The sequence below is a fragment of the Ambystoma mexicanum genome, chromosome 10 (genome assembly GCF_040938575.1).
Source record: "Ambystoma mexicanum isolate Mex_15411 chromosome 10, UKY_AmexF1_1, whole genome shotgun sequence".
In the NCBI taxonomy this organism is placed as follows: Eukaryota; Metazoa; Chordata; class Amphibia; order Caudata; family Ambystomatidae; genus Ambystoma; species Ambystoma mexicanum.
Genome location: NC_090932.1, coordinates 1,553,711,712 through 1,553,734,232, shown reverse-complemented (window position 1 = coordinate 1,553,734,232; position 22,521 = coordinate 1,553,711,712). Strand labels below are relative to the sequence as shown.

General features: G+C 45.9%; 1 protein-coding gene across 3 annotated transcripts in view; it reads left to right on the top strand.

Moving 5' to 3' along the window:
* PISD (phosphatidylserine decarboxylase) overlaps window positions 1-22,521 on the top strand; it is a 502,520-nt gene that overhangs the window by 175,535 nt on the left and 304,464 nt on the right. For 2 of the 3 annotated variants that reach the window (XM_069619816.1, XM_069619818.1), the window contains exon 3: window positions 19,802-19,977. In XM_069619816.1, coding sequence (XP_069475917.1) covers window positions 19,802-19,977 — 176 coding nt within the window. Of the gene's footprint in view, window positions 1-19,801; window positions 19,978-22,521 lie in introns of those variants that run through there. The other variant, XM_069619821.1, reaches the window with a different exon arrangement.

Genomic DNA, 22,521 nt, shown 5'->3' with positions numbered 1-22,521 from the left:
AGGCGCTCTCTATTTTAGACCCCTTTGTAACAGTTCACAACGATAAGGCGGTTCTACGCACACACCCTAGATTTGCACCTAAATTCATTTCAAAGTTCCATGTCAACCAGTCAATAGAACTAGCAACGTCCTTTCAAAACCCATCAAACGTGGGAGAAAAGAGCCTGCACACACTTGATGTGCGCAGGGCGGTCAAGTTTTATATGGAAAGAACTCGACCACTAAGAAAGACTAATCAGTTCTTTGTCTCAGTGGCGGCAGGAAGAGAAGGAAATGCAGTTTCCAAATCCACTATATCTAGATGGATTGTCCAGTGCATCACTCTCTGTTGCACTCTTGCTAAGAGAGAACTGCCCTTCAAGCCTAGAGCACATTCTGCTCGAGGCACCGGGGCATCCATAGCATTCATTGCAAATGTTCCCCTTGAGTCCATTTGCAAAGCGGCAACCTGGAGTTCTGTACACACCTCTACAAAACACTATTGTCTAGATGCCCATTCTAGATCTGATTCCCAGGCGGGACAAGCAGTACTAAGACATCTTTTCTCTATTATTCCTTCTCACAACCCACCTCCAACTCCGGGTACTGCTCGCTAGTCTATGTACAGCATGTGATTCTAAGCAGATTAACAAACATCAGAAGACATGCATTACTTACCGTAAAAGCATTTCTGATGATTGTATCTGCTTAGATTCACTTGCGCCCACCCTCCCCCTCCACCCCCGCTCGGATGGAAGGAACATAGACATCCTATTTCTTTCTCTCTTTTCTGTACTCACTCACGTTAGTCATAAGGCTCCCTCATGGCAGAAAAAATACAATTGGAGGGACATCGGCGTGTGAGGGATTTTGGGAACACTGCACGTCACTATAGGGATAGGGTTACAGACACGCCTATGCCGACGTCCCCTTTCGGTCCCCGAAAGACCAAATGCAATACTCTGCAGTGACCACTGGATGTCGGACTATATGCACAGCATGTGAATCTAAGCAGATACCGTAATGCTTGTCATTCTGGGCATTGCATGAACCTATAGATATTGCTTTTCCATACCATGTATGTCGGTGGGGTGGGAGGGAGGAAGGGGGAGGACAGTGGGTTCCTTATATTTGTTATTATCCAAAATGCCAGTAAAAACAAAGTAAAAAAAGAAATAAAAGATTGTAACCACAACGACCAAATACCAGAGCCCCTGCAACGAAAAGATGGAACCAATGATGCAAATGTGGGGAAAGGACCCACAGCAGGACCAGCAGCAAATCCCATCTATACCGTCCCTTCAGACAGGTCAGTGAATGCTCCGATCAGGAATCGTCACTACAGGCAGGGTCAAAGAAGGTTCTCTTGGATGAAGAACCACTACAGAAGTCCAACAATGGAGTAACAGCTTTGGATAGCAGAAACAGTGCTGTACGTTCTCCAGCAGCACAACGGTGACTCACAATTTTGTGTTGATGCACAAGGTCCTGGATCTTGAAGGGTGCACAAAGAGGCTGCAGATGAGAATCCTACCATGCTTGTCACATCAAGGGAAGGCAGGAGCCCACTAGAAGAGGAGGAGGAGAGATTGCGAGGATTAGGAGTCTGCACCAGAGCTTCCATGAAGGAGCATCACTCTGTTCTCGCGACTATTTCACTAGCAGTTCTAATAAACAAGTAAAAGCCACACCCCCTCCACACACTTTTCTCTCTCTCCCTGCCCAGACCCCTCTACCATACATGGCATTGACCTCATCCCTCCAAATACTACTAATGCGCCAATAGAATGGCAGGCTTCCAGTCAGTGGAGGCCAGCCTTGCTCCCATTTTCGCATTGACCAATGATATGCTATGATAACTATTAAGTGTAAGGCACAATGCGGCCACCTGAAAAATACATTAAAAAATGCCCTGAATGGAGAACGAATTTTAGGACAGTTTGTTTCTGAAGTCCAACTAAGGGCTTAGTAAAACCATTCAACTGAGGTAGTACAAGACTCCACTCTTAGTATAAGGCTGTACCACCTGAGTACATGGTAGGGCAGACAGAGCAGCCAGGCTTATCTTAGGAGGTGTAGAGAGGGCTGTAGAATTAGTACAAATGCATTTGTTTTACAAATGGTCCAAAGAAACACTTTGTATTGTAAAAATAAAGGATTTATTTAAATACAGGTAGGCTCAGATACATCTAGGGGTAAATAAGCACTAACACATGATATGAAATCACAATTATAAAAACACAACACTATACTTGAAGGTACACAGACCAAGTATAGACCTTATTAGAAATACCTGAAAACAGGGAGGGGTCCTGCCTGTACAAAATTATTTTCAATTGCAACTCATTCAAGTGCAGGTTTAGTCAAATATATGGCAAACAGGTAGCATACTATTTCACTATTATTTCAGGCGCTGCTGTGATTCAGTATAGTTGAAGTAGGTCAGTTTTGCATATTGCTGACACTATTTTTAATTGTTTGTACATAAACATAAAAAACTGTGAACATTGTAAGCAAAGACAAGAGGAGGTTCACAAGTCACAGTGCAGGGTGTACCATGGTTCAGGAGGTACATATAGTTGCAATGTTATCGCAACAGTGTGAATTATTTAAACAAGAAAGAAAATTCCCAAAAGGCATTAATTCATGCAGATTGGCCATACATTGTGGAACATTGTAAATGCATACAAAGCAGAATCACAGGTGTCCGAATGGAATAGGTGCGCACAAATTTACACCTCACATTGAGAAACAGATACTGTTTGGTAATGTCTTTGACCGACACTGGAGCTTTGTATAGTTTTTTGTTTTTTTATATATGTATGTATCCTCCTAGTAAAGGTATAGTCAATATAGTTTGTCTAGGAGATTGGACCTTGGGGAGGTCTACTAGAGTCAGGCTAAAGGGTGACCGTGTTATGGGTAGATGTCAGGAAGTTGAATGAAAGACCCCAAACGGGGTGGAACACAAAGGCAGCAAATGATGCCAGGGTTCAAAAACGTTTTGCATGTGCAGTTAAAGAGCCTTCTTCTGGAGCCAAGGTGCAGAGTTCCCTGCAAGAAGCGGGGGTGAGGGGGAAGATAATTAAAACAACGGAGCAATATGTGAAGTATTCTAATGAGTACTTATAACTACATGAGTGACAAAGAAGTCTGTACTTTAAAAAAATTGGGTACAATAATAAACACACTTCAGTTCTGGCACTGACCTTAACAGTGGTAGCAACAGGTGTGGTTGCCTACTGGCAGGGAGGCCATTGTAGAGAAACTGCTACAGGTCCTTCTAGCCCAACGTTTGTAAAGGTTTATAAAGGATATACCTTAATGTCCATAGTGACGTGTGAGCCAAGAATAGGCTGGCCGTTGTCATCCCAGGGGTTGAGATGCTGGGCTGGGGCAGCACTGAGGGCAGATCCAGCGTTCTGCTGTAAAGCAAGAATAATACTGTTTTAATTTCTGTGCAATGCGTGCTGGCTGAGGCAGAGTGCACGTTGTTGTGCATAAAGAAGGGACCAAATGTCCAATCATTCAGCAGCTCGGGCTCACCTGTTGGCAAGAAAGTAGCTTAGAATATGGCCCGGAGTGCTGTGGGGAGGCGCATTATTTGAAATACCTAACAGTAGTTCTAGGGCAGTCAAAACCTTTTCAGGCACATTCAGTATAGGTCACACCTATTCTTGGGGAGTAAAAACCAATGGTTACTTTCACAATTACCTTCAGTAATGTAAGGGCAAAGGGCAGTAAAGCATACAAGTTATACACTGACTCTTAGTACAAATCACGTAATCAGTCGACTGGACAAAATAATGTTTGAATAGTGGAACACTTATTCTAGGTACAGTAAAAACCTATAACTTTGTGTGTGATAACACACAGTTATACACATTGAGTAAAACCTAAGGCTGTTATATACAATTACAGGTGCTTTTGAGATCAGTGAACCACAGATCGAGATAAGCAATTACTTTTGTCACTTATTTTTGTGAAGGCACACAGGTAACTCAAGGTTAATAAAAACCATATACTTTTTATAGCTCACAAGCAGCCCAGGTTAGATCTTTCCCAGCTAAAAGGATAACTGAAGTATGATTTATCAGGGACAGTGAGAACCACAGACTCTGGGTTAGATAGCATAACGAAAGTAAACCCTATACTCCTAGGTCGCGTCCCCTTTCCGCCATACTTATGGAATATTCCTCCGCCCTGTGGGACGGGGCCGGAGCACTTTGTAAAATGCATCACATTTTTCAAAAATGTTTCCTTCTCTTTTTACGCGGGGTACCGCACGTGGCCGTAACCCTGCCAGCGCCTCGCCCATCAGTCCTTTTCTCTGCACGTTCAGGCTGGACGCACTTGCATCTGCAGAAGATTTTTTTCCTTCCAGTGTCCTCCTTTCAGGCTCCAGTTTAGCGGTCGTGTAGTAAACCGTCTATGCCGTTTCGGTTAGATTTTCCTAATTGTTCTTCCTGTGAACAACGTTTCGCTAGGGCGGATCCCCATCCTCTTCGTCTAGAGTGTTTGGGTCCGGACCACCGGTGAGACTCGTGCTTCTACTGCGATTCCCTTTTGGTCCAGGCACTTCAACGTCGTCTGGAGCGGTGGGAGGAGGTGTTTCAGTACGTTCCTCCTCCGCATTTTCAGAGTTTCATCGACGAGAAGAGACATCCAGTAAGTTCTTTAGTTTTTAGGGAACCCCGACAGGGGGGACCCCTTCCCGGGGTCTTCCTGGTCCGGGATGGGCTTTAAAAGCTCTGTCACCGGGGTTTACCCTGAGGTGCCTTCTAGGCCTACGAAAAGTACCAGTGTTTTCTGTGAGGGCCTCCATAAGGGGCCTGCACACACTGGATTGCAATCCGAGACCCCTCCTGTGGGGGCTATTCAACAGCCCAGTTCTACTGAGCGGGTGGGTACCGGAGATGCTTCGAGGTCTCCTTGTCTGGAGCTTCCCATACAGACACCAGGGTGTGCCTCGAGGCCTCGATTGAGGTTTTCTGTACCAAACCAAGGTTCAAGGCCCCTCGTGAGGGAGCTGTTACCGGACACTGGTCCGAGGTTCCTCTATCGGAGGCTAAAATGACCGACAGAACTGAAAGGCCTGTTAAGGTCTTGTCGGTGAGGTAGGTCCCTCATCGGTCCCGCTCTAGTGCTGATACCGGTTCAGTCGAGGGGGCACAAAGTGAGGTCGCTGACCGCAATTCCTCTGTTACCGGCGTTGCCAAGGTTCCTCTTTCAGAGGCTAATTTGGCTATTAGTATGTCTCAGAAACATCCTAGGCCACACAGTACCGGCTCTGCCGAGGTTCCTTGAGTCAAGGTTAAAGTCAAGACCCCTGACCTGTCTGTGGAGACCCCTGCCTCACTCACACATGTGATGCAGTTCTCCTCAGATGTTGACAAAATGGCGCCCGTTCCCGTGCAAACTGCAACGCCCATTTTGGACTCTTCCCTTAAACCTACGCCATCAGCGTTGGGAGCTGGGAGCATTTTTTCGGGTGAACAGTGTTTTCCTTGTGCACCGTTTCATCCAGTTTATGACTGGAAAGCTCGGATGCCATTACAGCTCTCTGTCTCGCTCCCGTCAGTGTCTGCGCCATTGATCTACGTCAACCCCGCTGGTGAGGGCCCCTCTTGGCAACCCTCTCCTTTGCGGCCCTGGAGCTATTCCTCTCATGAGAGGCTTCCACCTGCCACAGTGTCTAAGCCTTCGGCAGAGGATACCTTCTTCGCAAAATTTCAGAAGCTAATGCACTCCGACCCCATGAAGGAATATTAATATTTCAGAGGTCTTTTTAAGGAAATCTGCATTCCTGGGCCAGGTTGTCCTACGGTTCCCGTCACAGCACTGGTTGTTACGGCAGCTGTCCCAACTCTACCAGTTGCTCCACCTCCAGCCCTTCTGCCTCTGCCGCCCGTGTCTCCAACAGACAACAGTGGAGCCAGACATGACGCAGGTCGATACGGACGCGTTGGATGACGCGCAAGGGGATCAGGATAGCGACGACCAGCCCTGCTCTGTTAGGGCGTTCCATGACCGGGTACTGGACATGATGACTCTTCTGGATGTTCCAGTACCTGAGGCACCTCCTCCGCAAGAAGGGGTGCTTTCGGGGGCGTTCACCTTGTCTCCTCATGAGCGCACCGGCTTGTTTTTTCAGAAGGACATTTTGACCGAGGTCCGCAGTGTCTGGGATAAGCCACACTCTGGACTGCATGTTAACAAAATGATTGACACTCGTTATAGGCTTCATACCTCGGAGGAGGTAACCTTAGCGTCTTGCCCTCTTCCTTCCTCCACAGTGGTGGCAGCCTCTACACTTCAATCCAGACCGGCTTCAGCGTCATCTACAGCGGCAGCTCAGGTTCTGGCCAAAGAGGACAAGTTGCTTGACTCTTTGGGGAGGAATATCTTTGCTAATTCGGCTATGCAGTTGCGCCAGGCGAATGCGGAGCTCATTTTAGCGGGGGCAAATATGAAAGTGTAGAAAGGTCTGTCGGAATTTGAGGAGTTCATTCTTGCGGACAAGCTGGACGACTTTAAGGCTGGCTTGTCAGATGTCGGAGTCCTGGCGCAGGATATGCTTGAGGCTGCGGCGCATCATGTAGACACCTCAGCTCGGGGCCTCATGCTTGGCATGGACACGTCTAGTCAGGCTTGGCTTCACGCAACAAAGTTTTCCAAGGAGGTGCAGGATAAAGTTCTGGACTTGCCTTTTGACGGCAAAGAACTGTTCCATTCGTCAACGGACGTAGAGCTGACTAAATCTAAGGACAGCACTCAGATGGCCCAGTCTTTGTCCGTTCTGGTAAAACCACCTTTTAGGGCTCAGAGAACGCCTTTGCAGCCTCAGTCTTCCTCTGGTTTTCGGGGGTTTCTAGATCGGAAAATGCAGAGAGTCGATCCTCCAGCTGGAAACTCCCACTGGCGTCAGCAATGAGGCCAGTTTTTCTCTCGGTGCTCGGCCTTCTGCTCAGGATCTGGGGGTCCCGCCTCTGAGAAGCCCGCTAAACTAGGGTTTTTGGCGCCCGCACGAGACCCCGGTGGTAGGGCGCATTGCGTCTCACTGGGAGGCGTGGCAGACCATGACCGAGGACCAGTGGGTCTTGTACGTCGCTCGGGCAGGCTTCCGCTTGCCCCTTCCCTCTACCCCACCCATCAATCCTCCCTTCCAGCAGTCGAGGACACCCTCCCTCAGAGCCGAAGTCCAGAAGCTTCTGGAACTCATGGCAGTGGAACCCGTTCCCTTAGGGGAGCGAGGGGAGGGTTTCTACTCCCGTCTGTTCACGGTGACAAACCCAACCAGGCTGGCCTGCGCACCATCCTAGACCTTTCCCAGTTCAACCTTTCTCTTCCCCAGGAGAAAGTCAAGATGATCACCCCCGGCCAGATAAAGTCCTCTCTACAGAAGGGCGACTGGCTCAGTGTGTTGGACCTTCAGGATGCTTATATGCATATCCTCATTTGGAGCCTACATCGGAAATACCTACGGTTTTCCTTGAGGGAGGAGCATTTCCAGTTTCGTGTGCTCCCGTTTTGCCTCAGCTCGCCACTGCTTGTCTTTATGAAGAGGATGTCGGTCATTGCAGCTTATCTTCGCCTACAGGGTATCCATGTGTATCCGTATTTGGACGATTGGCTGCTGCGCAGTCCCTGTCCACTGAAAACCTCAGGAAACCTTCAGTCTCTCCTCCAGCTCCTGTTCCACCTTGGGCTGTTGGTGAACTGGCGGAAATCCTGCATGACGCTCTCTCAGGACTTGATTTTCCTGGGTTTTCGTTGGAACACGATCGAGGGTACCTGACTGGGGACACAATGGCGGATCTGTTCGCCATGTGTCAGGTGTTTATGCAATCGGAGAGCATGTCAGCCTGGTGGCTCCAGAGGCTTCTGGGCCTCATGGCTTCGTGTGTGCCGGCTCTTTCTCTAGCTCGTCTCAAGATGAGGTGGACGCAGATTGCTCTTCGGAGCTCATGCTTCAAGCAGTGGATCCAGATTCCAAAATGATACTGGTTCCATCTTTCATGAGGACGGACCTCTTGTGCTGGTCGTCTCTCAGCAATCTGTCGGTGGGCGCTCCTTTCCAGGACCCTTGCCCGCTATTGACTGTCACAACGGACTCCTCCCTTCTGGGTTTGGGTGCGACGCTGGATCATCAAGTTTCAGATCTTTGGTCGCCACAGGACAGACAGCTTCATATAAATTATCTGGAGCTTCTGGTGATGTTCCTGGTGCTGATAGCATTCAGGCCAGGCATTGTCAACAAGGTGATCCATGTCCACACAGACAATCCGGTGTCCATGTTCTATATCAACAAGCAGGGGGGTACCAGGTCCCCTCCTCTTGTGGATCTTGCCATTCAGATTTGGGAATGGGCCATTCAGCATGATATCTGGTTGGTAGCAGTTCACATCTCGGGCCAGCTGAATGTCACTGCAGATGCCCTCAGTCGACGAGTAATTGTCAGCTACGAGTGGGAAATGAACACAGAGATCCTCTCTGACATTTTTCACTGGTGGGGCACTCCAGAAGTCGACCTCTTTGCGACTTCTACAAACAAGAAGCTTCCCCTGTATGCCTCCACGAACGGGCTCGGGCCTCCTCGCTGGGGGATGCTCTCGAAATTCCATGGCACAACATGAAGGCCTACGCATTCCGCCTCTTCCTCTGATCCATCGGGCGCTTTGCAAGCTGAGGAACACTGTGAATTGCTACCTGTTGTTCATAGCCCCTTGGTGGCCAGCCAGGTTTTGGTTTTCGGAGATTCATCATCTATCAGTGTGCCTGCTGCTCAAGCTTCCACTGGTTCCCGACCTGCTTCACCAGAGTGATCAACAGCTGTGGCACCCCTCCCCACAATCGTTCAGCTTGGCGGCTTGGTGCCCGAGTTTAGATCTTTTAGAAAGCTTCAATTTGTCAGCGGATAACATGTGCATTATTCAAGCGGCTAGGAAGCCCTCAACAAGGTCTCAGTATCAAAGTAAATGGCTACGCTTCTGTCACTGATGTTTGGCTAGGCAGGTAGACCCCACGGAGGCTACTATCGACATGGTCCTGTCTTTGGTCTCACATCTGGCAGAGTCTGGCATCCAAGTCTTGTCCTGCAGGACATATTTATCGGCTGTTGCCGCTTATTTGTCCACTGACCAGTGCTCCCTTTCACTGTCTAATCCAGTCATTAAAAGGCACTTTGCGGGCCTGATGCATCTTTATCCTCCTGTTCGCAATCTGCATCCAAGGTGGGATTTGAATGTGGTCCTTACGGCCTTGTGTCATAAGCCTTTTGAGCCCATGGCTACTGTCCATTTTAAGTACCTTTCACGGAAACTGTCCTTTTTGATTGCTGTGACTTCGGCAAGGCGTGTAAGTGAGCTTCAGGCCTGATCGGTTGAACATCCATTCCTTACTTTTCATAAAGATAAGGTTGTCCTGCGAACGAATGCCGCCTTTCCCCGCGTAAAAAGAGAAGAACACATTTTTGAAAAATGTGATGCTTTGAGGGGTTCCCACTCAATGAGGTATTAAGGAGAAATAGCCCACTAGTAAAGCAAAACATTCTGGGCTTGACCCAGGTAGGAAGATTTACCATTTCTGTGAAAATCTTAGCTAACAACGAATAAGGGCCAAAAGAAATGGTAGGGATGCAGCCACTTTTGAAGCTGAAACAAGAATCTTTAAAGGCTTTGAAAATAGTGCCATGATGATCTGGGTCCGAGAAATGGCACCATGTAGGTTGATGGAATAGCCGGAAATCCACTACTCTCACTAAAATAACAGAACATGTGATGGGAAATAGGATACAACTTGACCGATTGTGTAGTACAACAGTGATGCACATTTATGAAACTTCTCAGTTAACATTGGCATATCATGATGCTGGATCCAGATTGAGCTCCGGGCTACATTGACAACAAACCTGACATATCGTATGCAAAAGGAAAACACTCTAAAATCCACTTTTTCCCAGAAATGTTTTAGCAGCAAAACTGACTTGTACAAATGTGGGACATGTTTGGCATGCACAATTGCAATGTTTAAATAACAGCTGTGCATCTGAGAAACTCCATCTATAAAATCAAAAATGTCATCAAACTTTGCTGTATATATGAGTATCTCTATCTGTGCCAAATATGTTTGGGTAGCATCAAGAGATTTCTCAATGATAGAATATGCAAAGATGTATATGGTTTAGTGAAGCTGCACAATGACTAATTGACCCAGTAAAGCTCATATGAAAAGACGTGAAGTTTTTGGGGTTTCAGAATATAACTATCAACAGAGGAGAGGGAAGACATCTTTTCCTACAATGACAATAATATTGCTGGATATATGATGTAAGGTGTATGAGAACTGTATGGTGTTTGAAGACTGAAATTGGAAGGTTGATATTAATCTGATGTATATGAAGGCATCATGAAGTAGGACACAGACAACCGATTCAAAATAACGAAATGTATTTACTCAAATGTCAGGATGGTAGAAGGCCTTACCTGCTCTATGCTAAGGTGGTCAAAGAAAAGATGGACTTGAGACTTCTCGAGATAACGAGGATAATTCCTCACGTCTCGGGGCTCCCTTCCCCAAGACTTAAGATCTGTCAAGTATACCTCTTTCAATCTCTCAAACAATAAGATTCTTCTTTGGTTAATTTCACAGTATCTTTTAGTTGTCACTGTTCAGGACTTGCTGGTCTAGGCGCAGTTGTCAGACCACACAGTCCCCCCATCACAGGGCACGTAACCAGGATCCCTCTCTTTGTTGGCCTCTTGCTTCTGGTGGAAAATATTCACCCTTCTCTGGCCTCTCCTCGGTAGCCTCCTGGCTACACCAGAGAAAGTCACATACCTCCCACCAGTCTTTGGCCTTGCTGCACTGTGTTTATTTACAAAGTTCACTTTGTGGGGGTTTTACTCCTCCCCCCACCTTATTTTGCACTCTTTCACACTGATGCCCTCTTCTTGAGTGTTTTTGTTGCATAGGGACTTTCCCTTTAGCTGTTCTCGGTGGCTTGCTTTTCCCAAAAAGCTGTTTTTAGTTTTATGTTCTACAAGCTTAATTGAGAGGTTTGCTCTGTTGATATTCACCAGATATTCAAGTGCTCAACTTCAATGTTTCACTGAGTTCGGTATTTTGTAAAGGCTCAACGTGCCTAAGTTAAATTTTCATTCAATGCAGTGTTTAATAAATGTTAAAAAATGTTCAATTTCAAGTTCCCTTTTGGTTCGGTATTCAATATACCTTTAGGGTGTTTTTATTTTCATGTTTTCACTTCAGTTTGGTAAAGACTTATGGCCCTGTCACCCGCTAGGAACTCGCCCAGCTGCCGAGCGCCTCACCTGACACTCACCGGTCTGTAGCGTGGTTCCACCGTGGCTTCCGCTGCTTCTCCCTTCCTTTCCAGGTAGAGGGCTGGCTGATGCGACCCAAGTTCGCACTCCATGGCTGGTTTTAGCCCTGCCAGTTGCTCCTCTACTTCCTCAGGCCACAGGCGACTTCCTGCTCGTTATCACGGTTCTGCACCTCCAGCTGCAGGTTTCTTTGTTGCAGAGGCTCCTGTCCCTGCAACAGCCTAACGGCTTGAACTCGCAAGGTTGGGCAGGCTTTTTAGGCTTCGTCCTGGGTCCTCCACAGGCCCCACCTCGACTGCCCCCTCCATACACGGGTCTCCTGCTAGTCCCCTTCTCACTAGTCTCCCTGTCTCTCCCCTTGCTGCAAAATGAGTCCCTTAATACACCTGCAACCTGTCAAAGGGTTGCAGGTGTGGACTTCCAATTTGATTTGCCTAACCATGATTGGGAGGAATTGCCCGACCTTCACTACTCTTTGCAGGCATCATCCTCTTCCCAGTACCAAAGTAGTGAAATTGCCTAGTGTGCATTATCTCCCCTTCGTCTCAGTACTGTCAAGTGTCACATGTGTGGAAATGAGGGGCTCTGCTTTATAATAGCCCATAAAGGTTGGGGAAGGGTTCGGTTGGTCATGGGTTCGGTTGGTCATCAAAAGGAAAAGGGGATACCATGTCTCACATGAGGGCACCCCACTCCCAATCCTCAAGAAGAACCCTCCACCCAGGTGATCCTCCCTCACTTCTCCGTTTGAGGGTCATGATCCAAAAGCGATGGCCTCTCCCTGGCCACCTGCGTAGAGGGTGCAAGGGAAGTGGAAGTGAGAATATCCTCTGGTTTCTCACATTTACTGGACAATACTACAGATATGCAATACAACATCCTAGTTAAAACTTGCTTATCGGAATCTCCAGGTGCATACAATTGATCTACAACGTATATACACTAGAAGATATGACTTCAATATAATCGTATGCTTTATGTGACAAAGTCACGATTCTGGTTTCGGGGGTATCTAGCGGGGTGACCAATGGGGCTAGGTGCTTAAGCTAGAGGATGATGATCCCGGAGGAGGTTTATGGGGGCCCCTCGATCGCCCTACCCTGGCTCGCTCCATGAGACCGGGAATGGTCACAGAAATATCACCTAAGAGAGCAGTAGGACTCTATTTTTTTAAAGAATATAGCTGCGGGCTTGAGGCAAGTGGGGAGCCCCAACAGTGAAAGTATATTGTTCCCCACAGATCCTCCAAATAACATTCCAACAAGCAGGGAGTACTGTTGGTGGTGTTGATCCTTTTAAGGAACCAAATTCTTATCACACTAGATGCACACAATCTTCCCCCACAAAGTCCACAAAGACCACCTGGCAACTCAGGAACTTTCCACAGTTGTCTTCATGGGTTGTGGCGAACGCCCAGGTAGACCTAAAGTATGACTTGAACCTTTCTCAGTGAGACTAGCTAGCTACAAGAACCCCTTGTGAATTCCAAGGTGGCGGAAAGTCCTTTTATAAGTTTGGCCTAGTCTCCCTACCAATCTGTACTGAGCTGAGCTCATTACAGCCAGCCAATGCCCAGCTAATTCCCAGAAACTGATGCAAGCCCTTTGAGGGAGCCCCACTCCAGCAAGGGTCCACAAAACTAAAAAAGCGCACAGCCGGAGTGTGAAGGTGAGGGTGTTTGGAGGAGGTTATTGCAGGCGATTGGAGTGACATAGGGGTTAGAGGGAGGCTGTTAGAGGAGGTTGGAGACAACAGGAGAAGAGCATGGAAAGAGATCATCAAGTTGAGGAGGTGGAAGTGAAGTATCCGGAGTAGATGGGGAAATGAACATCAGAGGGAGGAGGCAAATCCTTGGCAGGAGGTGGCAAAAAACATTGTCATGAAAAGGTTAGTGCTCAGAGGAGCAAAGTGGGTGCCCGGAGCGGCGAAGGTGGTAGGGAGAGTTGAAAAGATCTGAAGCTGAAGACAGAGGAGGGAGCTGCTCCCTAGAGAGAAGGGGCAGGCCCAAGGGGTGAAGTAGGGACTCGATGTGGTAACAGGAGGAAGGTGGCAGGGCTCAAAGAAATGAAGAAGGCACAAAGGTGTGTAGAAGTTATAACTAGAGAGTTGAGATTGAAGGTTGAAGTTCATATGGGTAGAGGGAAGGGACAAGAACTTGCTGTATCCTTCAGTGAGTTCTAGAGGGTCTGCATCCGTGGAAGGCACAAAGCCCTTCTGAGAAGCTATGCTTTTACCACCGGTTGGTCGGGGAGACCCAAAGACACCTGGTGATTTTCTTCAAGCGCAATGGGAGGAGAGTTGTGTAGTTGTGTATACCGAAAGATACAGATAGACCGGTTTTGGGGACCCCAGCAAAGCCTGCAAGTAGCGACTCTTAAGAGAGAAAAAGACTGCCCTGTAACTCGGGTCTTATTACTGGTCCTCAAGAAGAAACGACTGATCTAAAATTCTGTTGATAAAATAAAGACTATAAGGCCAAGATCTGTGTATGACGACTGTGTACATGACGATTGACAGCAATATGTATATAGCAGTTGTAAGGCTGCAGAAGGAGGAGACCAACACACAAGTGACATGGTGGTTGCTATAGACTTTTATTCACCAAGAAAATAAAGTGAAAACCGAAGTTACCCTATTTCTATGAGATGTTTCCCTGCCCCAACTAGAATACTAATGGTTCTGTCGGAATGTCTTTGTAAACTAAAGAGTCCACCGTCCTGTGTCAATATCTCGAACTCTGTCTCTTACACTTATAACTAAACTAGAAGGTGAGTCAATGTTCTTGGTCAAGGAGAATGACTCCCAGTTCTAGTTTGCAAGTGCTTAACCAGGGGGAATTACCTCCATCCCCTGGTCTCAATACTTCTCAGACAAAGGATTGTCAGTCTTGTAACCCTCTATCAGAAATATTCTCAACCCCGGGGTAATGAAGGCCTTCCCCTAGATCACAATATTCTGTGGTTTGATCCTTTTTTCAGATTCAACTACCAGGAGAATTGCTCACTTCTCCTGGGTGCTGGCTTTCACTGTTTCTCACACAAAACCAGGGGGGAACGACATCCTCTGGTATCTTGATTTCACAATCACTTCACACTCAGTGGTACCCAGGGGAAAGACCTTCTTTCTCAACAGTTCATCTACAAGTATGATCCCTGACCCAGGTTTCCCCTGTATAGCCCACTTGATCTTCTGGCCTGCCAAGTACAGCCACAAGGGAGAGGGACACTCTCTTGCTTTTTCAGATTGTGGGCCTCAGACCCGTATTTCTCTATTCAACTTGCTGGACACACCTGAATCACTATCCTGCCAAGTACTGTCATGAACAAGATGATTTGTAGGGCTCTTCTCTTGTTTTGTTTTTTGGGGGGGATTTTGTGGGTGCGGGTCCCAGACCCATGTCTGTATTCTCCTCTGGTTTGGCAGACCTGGTTTAGTCTCCTGACAGGTACTGCCACGCAGAAGAAGATTTGTACTTCTTCTCTCTTGTGGGTGTGGGTGCCAGACCTGGCTTTCTCTCTCAGGGTTCACTTCTCCCCCAGGGATCCCCTTCTTGCCCCTGCTCTATGGGTTCTTGTCTACTCTCTTCTTTGAAGCCTTCCTCGACTCACTTAGGCCCCAGCAACCCAAATACCTTTTGGGTTCTCAACGCCGTCCTCCGGTCAGTCTTGTGCGTTCTGTGCTGTGGCGGTTTTGCTGCCTGTGGTTCCTTGTAGGAAGCGCGTCTTCACTCGCCCACGCAGTCCAGCTTCCCCGCACTCCTGAACCTCTGCTTCGCCAGCTTTTCAGTCGATCCGTCCATGGCAGACCGGATAGGGACACCTCTACCTTCTCGATAGCAACCCTGCCACAAACATCTTCGATCTTCACCGCCGAACTGTTCACCCGTTCAAGGCTCCTCCAGGGATGACTTGCTCCTTCTGTGGGTATTATTTCATAGTAAGGTCCGTTCCCTCATGGAATTCTAGAGCGTGGCTCTTGCTTCCATGGAGCCTTCTCTATGCTTCTGCGTCTCTTCTTTGTCCAAGTACTTTGACAGTGATCTTTAATCTTCCTGCGCTTATCTTCGTCTCAGTGGATTCTGTCACTGCCCCTACACAGGGCTTGGTGGATTCTGTCACTGCCCCTAGACAGGTACATGGGATGGTTGGGTATAATACAGGGGTGCACCATCGGAGTAGGGTTAGGAGGGGGTCTGCCTGAATGTCTGTTCCTGTCCCTAGAGGGGATGTCTCTCCCCATGAGATCCTCCTGCTGTGTACCACCGCCAGGGTGGACTATTGGGTAGCGGCCTCATTGGAAGGGGCTCCCCTTTGGGGAAAAGTGACATCATTTAGGGATTTGTCACAAAGTGCTTGACGAGAATACATTTCACAGTAAATTAATTCAGATATAACAAGAAGCTAGAACGATCACCAAAATGACCCCCAAAGGCTCCCAATTTAGGGAACATAATGAGCATATCTTCTCGCGCTCTTCACATCTCCAAAGTGGTGGCACACAAATCACGTTTTTTCACTCAACCATTAAATTACTGAAGGGTCTAAATTAAGAATTATCTTAATTATTTTTTTGTAATTACTCCAGAAAATGTAATCCCACAAAAGCAACGCTAAACCACTAATCCATATTAATTGTAAATGGTGGCAGGTAGTAATCCTTTATTTGCTGGCTTTGCCATTCCAACTATAAAAAAAAATATACAGTACTTCCATTCAAATTTTAAAAAAAGATATACATAATAAACCTGCATTGTTAAAGTATTAATGCATAAAACCTGTTTAAACCATTGTACACATCACTTAATAGCCATGCTTGCATCATGCGCTCTTTACCAAAATCTTTGTACAGCACTTTCCCCTTTGTTTAACCTCATCCCCTAGATCGTGAAGCCCATTTCCCTACTGCACTAGGTCCGCTATAGTTAATGGGCTATCTCGTACTGCAACACCTCACATGTCAACATTGAATAGCAAAATAGGCATTTCTCATTGATAATATACTGGTCCGCCTAAAAGCCGTAATCTGCCGTAAACTTCTATCAGCATAATGAGAGCAAAGGAGAAAAAAGTGAATGGGCATCTGCAGTGGAAATTATTGTATCTGCAGTGCAGTGAAAATAGTTCTCGTGTAGGATTAACGAAGCAGCTAATCTCAGCGCTAAGGCGGCGACAGCCCCATCTAAGATGTATATACAATCTCTGCATTTCGGCAGGCTCATCCTATCTCGATAGGGTTCTGGCTGCCACGTGATGTTAATCTTTAGATAAAATGCCCCAAGTGTTATATTCCTCATTTTATCTAACCCTATCGGAATTCTTTGTTCTGAGAAGGATTTTTTTTTTATTTTTTTATTTTTTTTAGAAGATTCACATCTCGTTTTAGTTCAAATTCTGGACAATCCGTTTATATATATATATATATATATATAAATATATGTGAGGGTTATTGTATTGATTGAGGAGGAACTGGGGCATCATTTCAAGCAGAAGTAACTTTTATAAGTAGATAGAGGGTAGAAGGCAGTCTAAGGTGCCTTTTACATCAAAGAAAATGTTACATTAGATGATTGGAACTAGTTTATGGAAGGGTTATAACGTACATATGGGACAAAGACAGTATGACAGAACCTAAATAGTTATGACCGGGCTCAAAAGGTGCACTCACCACTAGTCATTTGCTAGTGATAATTCATCCTTGTCGAGTATGAAGTGGTGTGCTGTGTGCATGTTTAGAATTGAGCTAGCAAGTGACTTTTTATGACTGGCTAGCGTCTTGCAATAAAAAAATGTTTCCCCTGGTTATGTTATTGAGAGTCTAAGTATGTTCTGTACAAATGAGCATTGACATGGAGTGGACCTCGAGCCAAAGCAAGCCAGGTAGGTTGGGCAGTCACGGATTGGAAGATAAATGGGTAATGGGGCTCCTTCTAGAACTAAGAGATGGTGCTTATATCTTGATTTCTATAGAGTTCCACCTATGCAAGATGGCCTTGGTGGCCATGGGGAGCGCGTTCCAGTGAAGTGGGCCAAGTGAAGTGGCAGGGTTAAGGATCGGTAGGGGGCATATAGGTTTCAGAGACTTGGAGCGGAGAGTACAAGAGAAAAGTGCGATAGTCAGTCAACATGGTTGTCTAAAGAGTTGTAACCTGATCATCAACAGAGATGTTGTGTAGGGAGCCATCCAGCTTGGTGTGATGAGGTGGGGGGAAGATTCAATACGTGGAAGTGGATTTACTTCACTAAGCTGAGCCCTTTTTGTTTAAAGGAACACAGGAATAGAGGGAAAGACCAATGACCAGGAGCAGGCTGGCGCAGTAGTCCGGCTAGCTCAACACTAGGACAGAGATTAGAGTTTTGAAGAGCTACATGGATAATGAGACCCAGTCAAGTGCTTTTTTTGTTTAAGTTGAGGAGGGAGAGATGATCCAGTGACAAAGGCAGTAGTTATGTTCAGAAGAATCAGGTGAGAGTGAGTGGTGGGTAGTGGGTAAGGAATTAGATATGTGGACACCAACAGTCTTTATGCAGTGTTTGGATCAGAATCCATATTGAACTGGGTGAGCATCAAGATTGTTTGTTTATTATCCTGTTGAATGCAACCTTCTCAAACATTTTAGAGTGGTGGGGTGAGAGGGAGGGAGACAAGGTCATAGAATGAGGGGTTGCTTAGGTCAGCATTGGGTTCTTTGAGAACTGGTAAGACTGGCTGTTTTATAGCGGGCAGGGAAGGTGCCAGAAGAGGGGGAGCAGTTGAATAATGTATTGCGGCGAGTGGAGAGGATGGATGCACATTCCTTTATGGTTAGTGGCACAAAGGGCTCAAGTAGGGGGTTGGTAGAGTAAAGGATCAATGGAAGTTCTGTGGGGATGTTTGGGAGCACTGAGATAGTTAGTAGCATGGGGGTGATGAGTGACGGAGTGGTGGGGTGAAAGAGATAGGTGGTAACGTCAGATTTTCACAATTTTAGAGAAGTTGGAGGCTGTCAATGGAGAGAGGAGTAAATGGTTTGGTTCCTAGGCAGCTAAGGAATGGCCTGCATGGACAGGGATAGTTTATGAAGGTGTGAATGTAGCGAAGTAATGAGATTTTGTAGTAGGAGGATTTAGCTGCATTGAGATTGGTAGTATGGTTATTTTGTAGGCTGTGAGCAGAGTTAAGGATCTTGTTTTTGCCAGTGACACAAGTTTGACTTCAGCAGTTCCTCTCCGTCCTTGCATACCCTCTCCACTGCCTGTGTGTAGTTGGTGAGGCAATCCGGTGACCACTATTTGCCTGCTTTTTCTGATATATGCTCCTTTTACAGTTTTTACAGCTTGAGTTGGGTTGGAAGTTCTTGGTAAAGAGGGCATTCTCCTGGGTCATGATCAGGACCCAAACTTTGTTTATTGTAGTGACGGGGATAGCGTAGGAGCTTTTAGACTGGGACAATGCCTTTTGATTTGGATTTTCACTGACTTCCTGATGAGCACCCATGTTTCTTTAGTTTAGGTAGGGGAATCCCATTAGAGTTAAGGACAGATAGGGTTATCTTTTCTTTGAATAACTATTTGTAGCAATTGCTATGGAATCACTTGGTCAGTCTTTTCATTTTCACCAGACTACAGATAGTCATGCACCCTAGAATTTATTCAGACCCCGCCCCAAGACCCTAGCGGCTACATAATGTGTATTACTACATGCTCCTAATACTTATGTTCCCCGGGGTCTCTAGCACTAATTCAGAAGCACTATGGTACTATTGACACTGATATGTATGCACCCAGTCCCGTCTGACCCTAATGATTAATGGCATAAGGGACTATACACCATCATAATCAAGCATCCAGACAACTCTGTCAATTCTCTTCTAGGACATCAAAACCTGAAACTGATTCCATTACTCTCTGGGGTCTATTTTATTCACTGGCAGTTGACAAAACAGGGACAAGACTGAAAATGGTTCTTGTCTATTAAAAACACAAGGACTCGGGCGTTATTGGGTGCAGTCCCTGATACTTCTGCACCAATGACCAATAGCTCTGGACCTTGGTACTGGTGCCATTTATGGACATTGTTGCTTGATAACTGACAGGTTTGGCCACAGACTGGCGCTATGTACCCATGGAAGCACTGCTCCAGATAATCTGTGTACCAACCTATTTTACTCCAATTGTATGTCTTATCTTCACTCTAAACTCAGCTTTGTTGACCTTTCGGTCCAGAGCACACTACTCCAGATGTGTGGTGTACCCCCTCCCCCCCTTTTAATTCTTTGTTCTATAAAATGTTATCTCGACCATTGCCACTCTGTCCACTAGAAAGTATGGTTACTAGTTCCGTATAGGAAATGTTCACAAGAATAATCCTTTTGGTTTTTTCAGTGCTTGCTATGTTTTGGCCTGTGTGTTGACACCAGTGATTTGTGGAAAAGTTCCTTGAGGGTTTTGTTGCTCAGTATTCTACAATGATGCCACAATAATTCTGTATTTTGACACTTTCAGATGCAAGGAAGCTCCATGCAGCCTCTGCCGCACTTGCTTTCCGAATACGGCCACTATACCTGTTGGTGGGCACTGGCAGTGGCTACGTGGGTTACAGGCAGTATGAGAAGTACCAGGATCTACAGCTTACGAGGCAAGGGATAGAGATCCCTCCGAAGATTGCAAACGAACTAGAGGTAAGATCTGGAATAGCGTATCGTTTGAGGCAAGGTGATTTTTCTGGTTGCTGGGCTTTCACTGCATTTTCCAGTGTACACAAGTTTGTAATGTTAGTAAGTGGCTTTTGTTATTTGGTACTTTGGAAACACTTTTTACATTGTGACACAAACAGTACTTAACAGAATATTTGATTGCAACCATACAGGCAGTTGATAGTCAGTGTTTCTCCTTGTGGTCTCCTGAATAATCGTCCTTTGATTTTAGTTGCAAAAGCAATTGTAAGGAATATCACTAAACACCCCTCTTGCCTAATCAGAGTAATCCAAATGTAATATAATGGTACTGGAATTATGTTTACTGTTTGGCATCAAGGCACATGTTTAAGACAAACAAATAGCAAGAAATATGAGGCCCATAGCAATAATATTTTCATGAAACTCATATTTTGGGTTGAAAAGTATAAATTGGTTATCTGTAATGAAAGGTAATGAATCAGTTAAAACATTAAAATAGTGTTTGAGTGCATACAGGCTAAATAAAAATGAGGACATTGTGCCTTTTCTGCTATGCACCCCATCTCTGAAACAAGTCACCAATCCAGGTCAGACTGATGTGAGGGTTTAGGCATGAGAGACGAACACAAAGTTGCACTGTTCTCAACATTTGCCACTTTTATGAAAACAAAAAGGTGGGATAAAGGCCTATCTGTCCCTATCCTAATGAGAATGTGCCCACCTATGAAACTAAAAGTAAAGCAAGTTAACCTTATCCAAATTGTATCTGATACTCACAATAGCATACACAGAAAATGTGCAAGGTAATTGCCTCTGATTCCAACCCAACGAATGATTATGTGAAAGTTCAAAATAGGTAATTCCAATAAAGGTAATCCTTGTATTCAGGAGTTGGCTCCCTTCCCATGAACCAATTCAGGAATTCAGGAAGCCTGTTGGAAATAAGTTGTTCTAATGTTCTGTTAAATGTATGAAAATTGTCTTTTCCACAAAGTCTCTTTGGCAAAGCAAAACGTCTCATCCATAAAATACTGTTTTCAGAACAGCAAAACAATCCTCTTCTCCACAGAAACTTTTCTTAGAATTGCAAAACAAAATGTCTTTCACAGAGCACTTTTCTCAGGATGGCAAAACCAAATTTCGAATGGATTGTGTCCTCACACATATTCTTCATCTTTTGATATATCCATATCCAGCTTTAGCTGCTTCAGAAATATTTTTCAGCAAGGGGAACTGCGCTTCGATGTCGACTCGATGTCCCTCGAGTGCCTCTGTCTCGATGTCAAAGTCATCACTGTTACATATAACGCGTGCAGCAACTGTTGACTTCAGTTTTGTTTTTCCATGAGAGCCATCGCTACGGAAGATCAGCGCTCTTTGGTTCCTTCTTTAAACCTGCTGTTATCTAGCAAAATCTTGCATCTTCGTCGGCATCGACTTCCAAATCAGGGTTTAAGAAACAATACAACTGCGGGGCAAAGCTGTCCCCTACGGATCCCCATTGGGTGTGTCTGTGGTGTTTGAGATACGATCATAAGACATTGGAGTGTGGATCCTGCCTTTTCGATGTCAGTGAAAGCCCAGAAAGAACACAAAGGTAAATTAGCTGCAGGTAGGTCACATAAATCCCTTTTGACGAATGTCAAAAAAGTGATCCTCTGAGTCGAGGGACTCCTCTCCTCGTCAAAAGAAAGCTAAAAGACGATCTCGATTTAGAAGTGGGTCTCACTACTAGTCTTCACAACGTACAAAGAAAATACATCACAGGCCGCCATCTTGTTCATCCATTTCTTGCCCGACGAAATCTGACTCACCGGCTGAATGGGAGAGATTCAGACCGAAAATGCATCCGGTCTTCGAGAATGCGGCCTCAACCCTAAAGATCATGCCCCTGTCAAGGGGAAAACACAACAGAGAAAGGGCAAAGGACAAACGCTGTGCGCCCTCGAGCCTGGGTGTCCAGTAGGAAACTCCTCTAGTACCTTTTGAAGGTTCAAGCAAGTCGAAGATACTCATTCGAAAGAATAAAGGTGGACATTGATGCCGAAAGACACACCATTGTCAAAAAAATCTTTGACACCACAATTGTCTTAGCCCTCGCCGTCATCGAAGCAAGTGACAAAATCATTGATTTCAAAAAAGTAGTGATTCTTTTCTTCCACATCCAAGAAAGGAATTCTTTAAGTCACTTTCTTCTATATATAAGGTGCATGAGCCTTCATCTGATGAGGCACGGCCCTTTGGTTTGCCATATGGGGACGCAAGGTGTTCCAGAAACTGCAAATGGGACAGACGATTCTCCCGAAACTGAATTTGGAAGACCATATACCTCAGACCATGCTGATGGGTCTTAGACAATTAATGTCTAGAGTAATTGAATATCTAGGATGGAGTAGACCTGCACCACACTTTGAGTTGGATGATCTAACAGATATTTTAGATAAGGGACCCCAGTAGGATCTTATTATTCCTCTCCATGTAGCCTTGCAAAGGCGGGTCAATGCCAACTGGGAGACGCCAAAATTAGTTCCAGCTGTAAATACAAAA